A 6,961-nucleotide genomic window follows, 5' to 3' on the forward strand; every position below is an offset into this window, starting at 1 on the left:
TTGATAGAGACAACGTTTTATGTTCATCTTTTCCTCGAGATTGATGACTTAGCGGCGTTAGGGTTTACAGAGAAACGGCGCTAAGGTTTACAGAGAAGAAGCGGCGGCGCTAGGGTTTAGAAGAAGCGGCGGCGCTAGTGTTTAGAACGTTGGTGACCACGGTGGCGAGGGCGACGGTTTGTTCGGAAATAGTGGAATCGGCGGCGCTAGGGTTTAGAGGAATCGGCGCGGCTAGGGTTAGAAGAAGCTGCGGCGACAACGGTGAGAATGAAGTGAGATAGATAGCCGATGTTGAGAACGATGGTTTGTTCGGAAATCGTGGGAATTCGAAATCGCCTTTGAGAGAGAACTGTTAGGGTTTCTGAATTTCGCGAAAAATGAAACAAAAAAAATAAAAATCACCTTATATATTGGGTAAATAATCCGGTTAGCTTTAAAATTACATTGGTAAACTTTAAGGTTTGGTCCGGTTTAGACGACTTATTCTGGCTGATAATGTACAACAGACGACTTAATATTTAGTCGTCTGTTTTCAGACGACAAAATATTAAGTCGTCCTAGACCCTAAAATGAACCCCTAAACTAAAATGACTAGATTAACTAACTAACCACGTTATAAAATCAAATTATACTTAAATAGTGTTTACTATACACAGAAATGAACACGCATAAGTTATTTTAAAAATTTTCAAAAACGGTTTTAATGCTTTCCAAAATCTAACCCTAAGAACACATACAATACTACAACATATGTTGATGAAACATAAACTTAAGAATATCATGACTCACTACTTTCACTCATCTATGCTGAAAACAATTGAAATTTGTTATATCTTAATTTATACCTCCTAAGACATATGTTAATTACATAATTCCCATTTTTCACTTATCAAAATATTTTTTACAAAATTTTTAAATTATGTTTAAGACTAACTGTCCAGACGACTTTCAGTTAAGTCGTCTGGACGACTTATTTTCAAGTCGTCTAAACAGACGACTTGCGAGGGGTAGAAACGTAAAAAAAAATCCGTTTTCTTGTTTGGTCACAAGGGGATAGTTGTAATTTCAATAGCCTTTTAGGTTACTTTTGCCTTTGACCCAAGTTGGGTTATTATTTTGGGTTTGACTCCAAGTTTTGAGTCACACTTGGCAATTCTCTCTAATATTTATTCAACAAAGACATCTACAAATTTTGGTACCTTTTGCGCATTTAAAATTTTTTTATTATATGAAAAAAACAAAGTGTTACAATTTTTTTACAACATATGCCCCTTTTTTTTATATCTAACAATATTTATTATCTTCAACTGTATTACTATAAATTTGTCAAGCCATAAATCTTCCAGTATTTATTTAACAATTATTTTCAAATTTGCAAAAATAAATATAATTTTAATATGATTAGCTAAATTTTGATAGACTTTTATTAACACTTTCTACGTTACGTATGTCTCTAAAGTGGGCAAGAGTCCTTGAAAACTTAAGAAACCAAAAATTCAAATTCAAAAATAAAGATTAATTTTTGTAAGTAAACTTAAAACTAAAAACCTAAGCATCTAACTGAAAATGACACTTTGAATTAATAATTTCTCATTTTTAAATATTTTAAGTTACAAATTCTCATAGTAGGTGATGTATCCTTTGTCTTTAGTATCCAAATATTAGAAACTCCTAGATGAGTATAAATGATGATACCATGTGGTATGAGTTGGTTTAGTTCAAATATCTATAAAATACTTTTAATTTTTGGATATGTAACAAGTCTAGATATCAGAAAATTCGAAAATATCTAAAACCTGAACAAATATCCAAAATCCAAAAAATTCTATAAAATTTAAATATCTGAAAAGCCCCTAAATTTTACCCCAAATCTAACCAAAAAAATACCAATAGTTTATTCAAATATTTGAAATATATCTTAAAATTTTGAAATTTTATTTGAAACTCGAAACTCTAACGGAAAAATCAGACCTAAAATTTAAAAGAATATCTATGATTCCAAAAATATATATGAACTACCCAAATCTACCTAATACACACAAAATTTTCAAGGTGTTTTGAGTATCCTAATCGGGTCTCAGTAGGATTCTGACCCAAACCGAGACCTACAGGTCAAAAAACTATCCAATAGATACTTTACACTGGATCAAAACCCAAACAAATTCTATATTTTTGGATTGGTTTTGGTTGACTTTATTGGATCCGGATAAAATGTTCAGACCTAAGAAAGAGTTGCATATATATATACAAATGGATATACAAAATCTCAAACAAACTACTTCATAAATTATATAATTTTAAGCAAATTCCCTGCTTCACTTTATAACTTAATAATGTATAATCTCAAAATAATAATTTATATCAATTTTTTTTTGAAAAACTTCAAATTTTATTTATAATCCAAGAAAACCCGTACTTTTGAAGCGCGAATCAAAATCTAGTACGAGACTTATAATCCTAAAAGAAGTAAGACAAATAAGTAAAAAGCCAATTAAGAAAAGGAAATTAAGTGAAAATGAAAACATAAAGCAAAGCCAGCTTGTAATAGGAGATGTATGCTACATCAAATTACTTAAGCAGCGCTTCCGTTCTCTGTCAGTCCTTCTCTGACCGGTCTTGATCATAGGTGGTGGGAAGTTCCCAAAGATTCAATAGGTGAAATAGCCCGACTTTTCCGAGGCGGCTAAATCAGAGTTGGTCCTTGCAAAGGAAGGCACATTGGGATGATCTGGGCTGGTACTTGCAATGGGAGGTATATCTCTTACACGGTTCATCTTTTTAAACCAATGACCAATGGTCTCAACTCCAAGATAGGAAAAGAGTACCACCAAAGATCCACCAGCAACGGAAACAATGGCGGGAAATAACCATTTTGTTTGATGAAAATGTGGTATGGTCACCCAAGACGCTGCAACATAAGCAGTTGCCATGAACCCTACAGAAACCCACATCATCCTGTGCGTGGCCACCAGTAATCTCTTCAAGGGTTTCCTCTTGTAAGGTATAATGCTAACGAGAAGAATAACGATGCACAATGAAGTGAACAGCGCGATGTTGTTGCATATTGCAAAGACTTTAAACGCTGCCGTGTTGCCTGCCATCGATTTTCCTCTCCATGGCCCATCATCGTAGACGCCGCCTGGAGGGTTAATCCCACCCGCATAAGAAACTGAAGCAATCAGAACTGCCACTATAGCAATCGTATTTCTTGCATTTTGTAATGCTTCTATATGCATCTCACGTTCCAAGCTTCTACGACCTCTTTCAACTGCCCCTTTCTTGTTTCGTTTTATATGTGCTATATTAGATGTGTTCGTTTCGATTAACCTAAGCAACCGTATTACCTCGTTCTCTTTTGAGCTTCCAGGGATATCTAAAGATTCAACGCCTTCTTGAGATCGTTTATTGTATGGATTAGAGTGCTCATCTTGTTTTTCAATGGTCTGATCAGAATCCAGCTTGGTATCCAACCTCAGCAAGGTTGATGTTGATAATAACTCAAAGTCTTCGCCTTCTTGAGTGAGAAGGTCGAAAGCTGTAAAACCCATATTGTTCTTATAGTTGATATCTATTATCTTCTTACCAACAATGTATCGTAGCAGCTACAATTTGTTCAATAAGAAATATGTCAGAGCAGACACCACCAAAAAGATTTGTGAACACAAGAAATTATATATGAGGCAAATTTGATTTTGTTTTTCATTTTCTTCGGTATAGCTAACATGATAATAAGGGTTTGACTGGTCTACCGCAGTGATTGCGTATATAAGCTAGAACAAGATTTGGTGATTTTTACTTTTATTATAAAGTTGACAACGACATAGAAAACTACTCACCCGAGCACCACAAGACATGGAAACCGCGATATGTAAGACCGTATTACCATTAACATCTACTTCCCGCATAAGTTTTTGGTTGTTAATGCTCAGTCTCTCTGCCATGAAAATGAAGGCATCTACGTTTTTGTTTCGTGCAGCGAGATGAAAGACAGTCTCCTTCGATCGCGTGAGAGAGCTGAAGGACAATGGAGCCTTTTCCAGGAACTCTTCTAGGACAACAACCGGGCCTCTCAGGACCGCCAGATGCAAAGGCGATAAACCATTGGTGTTACGAGCTTTTTCTAATCCTTGATCGAGCCCTAGTAATATACTTATCAGTTCAAGGTTTCCTCTATCACACGCGTGATGCAATAGCGTCGTTAGCGAGTCTTCCACCACCCACGCTAATTCCCTAGCTAGGTATGGGAATCTCTCCAGCACTATCCTTGTAACAACTGACAATGGTCCGAATACAACAGTGGGCCAGTGAGTTTATATATACAAAGATCACAAAAAATGTTTTTTTTTAATTAAAAAAAGGGCTTTTTAGATCACAAAAAATGTTGAGCACAAGAAACTTACATGTTGATCCACTTGATATGGAAAATTTGAGTTCATCGAGGCTGACAGAATGTGTCTTTTCCGCAAATAATCTGGCAGACTCCGTGGAAATGCTGCGGCAAACTAAATGGAGGGGTGTTTGGCAGTTGTTGTTCCGTGCGGAACACGTTTCCGATCCAAACTCTAACAACGTCCTAACTGTGTTCACGTCTCCGAGGAGAGCAGCGAGATGCAACGGTGTGTTTCCGTGTGCGTTGCGGGAAAAGATGAGGGAAGGTTTGAGCTCAATAATCTTGGAGACAAGTTCTCCATGCCCATGCTTCGCAGCCATGTGCAACACCGTGCTGTTGTCTTGGTCCACGTTTCTCTCCTCCAGCCACGATTCTTTCTCTTCCACCAACCCCAGAAAAGCTGGAATGTCGTTCTGAATGATCGCATTGAAGATGGGCTGCATCTTTCCTCAAGAACACTTGCTAGCTAAAGCAAAAGTTTAATCAGCGAGGGAGGTCCCGAGTGTGGTTATGTCTCTTTATAGTGACTTAGCATAGACTATAAGAGAGTTGACGTTTACAATAACAAAAATACATAAATTCGAATTGACATTTAGTTTTGGCTTCTGGTGTGATGTTGATTGAACCTTCACTTTTCTTGACTTTCTGGCCAATATATTTCCACAATAGCCATATGCTTTCAGACTAAAACACGTTAATTTCACTGTTTCTTTTTTTCTTTCCTTGTCTTTTCCACGAAAAAATAGTTCATCTTCATACATTTTTGACGTGACAGAACTAAAATTGAAATCTTAAGGACCTGTTGGTTTGGTCACCCCGGTGATCCATCTGGGTGAAGATGCAAATTGATGTTCGTTTTGTGCATTATAATGCTACATCCAGATGGACCCACCCAGCTAATTTTTTAAAAACTCATCTCAAATTCTCATCCAAATGAGGGTGAATCTTGATGATGCATCTAGTTCAGTCCAAAATGATAAATAACAAAATAATTTTTTTAAATCAAAATATTATTTTCAAACCAAAATTATATATTTTTACATATACATTTTTCCGCCAGAACCGAAAAATGCATTTTCTTGCCAAAACTGAAAAAACACACTTTTCCGCTAACATCGCAAAAATACGATTTTCCGCAAAAAAGCGTAAAACACACACATTTCCATAGAACCGCACTTTTCGGCCAAACCAGTAAAACCACACTTTTTGACCAATAGGATAAAAACACAATTTCTCGCCAAAAACGTAAAATCGCACAAAAACCGAAAAACATACGTTCCTGCTAAAACCATAAAAACACACTTTGTCGCCAAAATCGCAAAAATACTTTTTCCCCCCAGAACCGGAAAAACGCATTTTCCCGCCAAAAACGCATGTTTCCTCCAAAACAGGAAAACACATTTTCCCGCCAAAACCACAAAACGCACTTTTTTTTGTCAAAACACATTTTTTCGCAAAAACCACAAAAAAAATATTTTTCGCCAAAAAACGAAAAAAAATATTTTTTCGCCAAAAACGAAAAAATGAAGTTTTCCGTCAAAAACACAAAAATGTACTTTTCCCGCTAAAACCTGCAAAAATACATTTTCCCATAAAACCGCGAAAAAACGTTTTTCCGTCAAACCCGCAAAAACACTTTTTCGTCAAAAACTCAAGTTTTCCGTCAAAACCGCAAAAACGTATTTTTCCGCTATAAATACAAAAACGCACTTTGTCAAAACACATTTTTCCGCAAAAACCGCAAAAGTTATTTTCCACAAAAACCGTAAAAATGCTATTTTCCACCAAAATTTAAAAAGTATATTTTAGTCATTTCATTAACATGTCCATCTAGATGCAGATGTAGGTTAAAAAATAAAAACAAACGAACATGCATTCAGATGATTCTCCTGAATGCACATACGAAATGAAGAAACGAACAACACCCAGATGGAGCATCTCGATAAGACATCTAGATGGACCATCTGGATGCATCTTCTAGGTGTACAAACGAACAAGGCCTAAGATAACCAAATGATGTTTACAAGTGAAAAAAATATGTTACATTCGAAATGTCTCAATAATAACATATCAGAATAACAAGAGAATCAGAAACCACATAAAAGCTGGAATGTCGTTCTGACTGATCGCATTGAAGATGGGCTAAATCTTTCCTCAAGAACACTTGCTAGCTAAAGCAAAAGTTTAATCTGCGAGGGAGGTCCCGAGTGTGGTTATGTCTCTTTATAGTGACTTAGCATAGACTATAAGAGAGTTGACGTTTACAATAACAAAAATACATAAATTCGAATTGACATTTAGTTTTGGCTTCTGGTGTGATGTTGATTGAACCTTCACTTTTCTTGACTTTCTGGCCAATATATTTCCACAATAGCCATATGCTTTCAGACTAAAACGCGTTAATTTCACTGTTTCTTTTTTTCTTTCCTTGTCTTTTCCACGAAAAAATAGTTCATCTTCATACATTTTTGACGTGACAGAACTAAAATTGAAATCTTAAGGACCTGTTGGTTTGGTCACCCCGGTGATCCATCTGGGTGAAGATGCAAATTGATGTTCGTTTTGTACATT

At 35.9% G+C, this 6,961-nt stretch overlaps 1 protein-coding gene across 1 annotated transcript; it reads right to left on the minus strand.

Moving 5' to 3' along the window:
- Positions 1 to 2,408: 2,408 nt before the first annotated feature.
- LOC106339754 (ankyrin repeat-containing protein At5g02620-like) lies at positions 2,409 to 4,876 on the minus strand. The gene is made up of 3 exons (XM_013778620.1): positions 4,401 to 4,876; positions 3,837 to 4,273; positions 2,409 to 3,602 (listed from the first exon to the last, which is right to left on the minus strand). The coding sequence occupies exons 1-3, from the start codon at positions 4,831 to 4,833 to the stop codon at positions 2,649 to 2,651; spliced, it is 1,824 nt and encodes a 607-aa protein (XP_013634074.1). The 5' UTR covers positions 4,834 to 4,876; the 3' UTR covers positions 2,409 to 2,648.
- Positions 4,877 to 6,961: the final 2,085 nt, after the last annotated feature.

This window comes from Brassica oleracea, chromosome C4 (assembly GCF_000695525.1).
Source record: "Brassica oleracea var. oleracea cultivar TO1000 chromosome C4, BOL, whole genome shotgun sequence".
NCBI lineage: Eukaryota > Viridiplantae > Streptophyta > Magnoliopsida > Brassicales > Brassicaceae > Brassica > Brassica oleracea.

Coding starts and splice junctions, on each gene's coding strand:
- LOC106339754 (XM_013778620.1), bottom strand. CDS start 4,833: ATGCAGCCCATCTTCAATGCGATCATTCAGAACGACATTCCAGCTTTT. Junction 4,274..4,400: donor CATATCAAGTGGATCAACAT/GTAAGTTTCTTG, acceptor GACCATTGTCAG/TTGTTACAAGGATAGTGCTG. Junction 3,603..3,836: donor CCATGTCTTGTGGTGCTCGG/GTGAGTAGTTTT, acceptor AACAAATTGTAG/CTGCTACGATACATTGTTGG.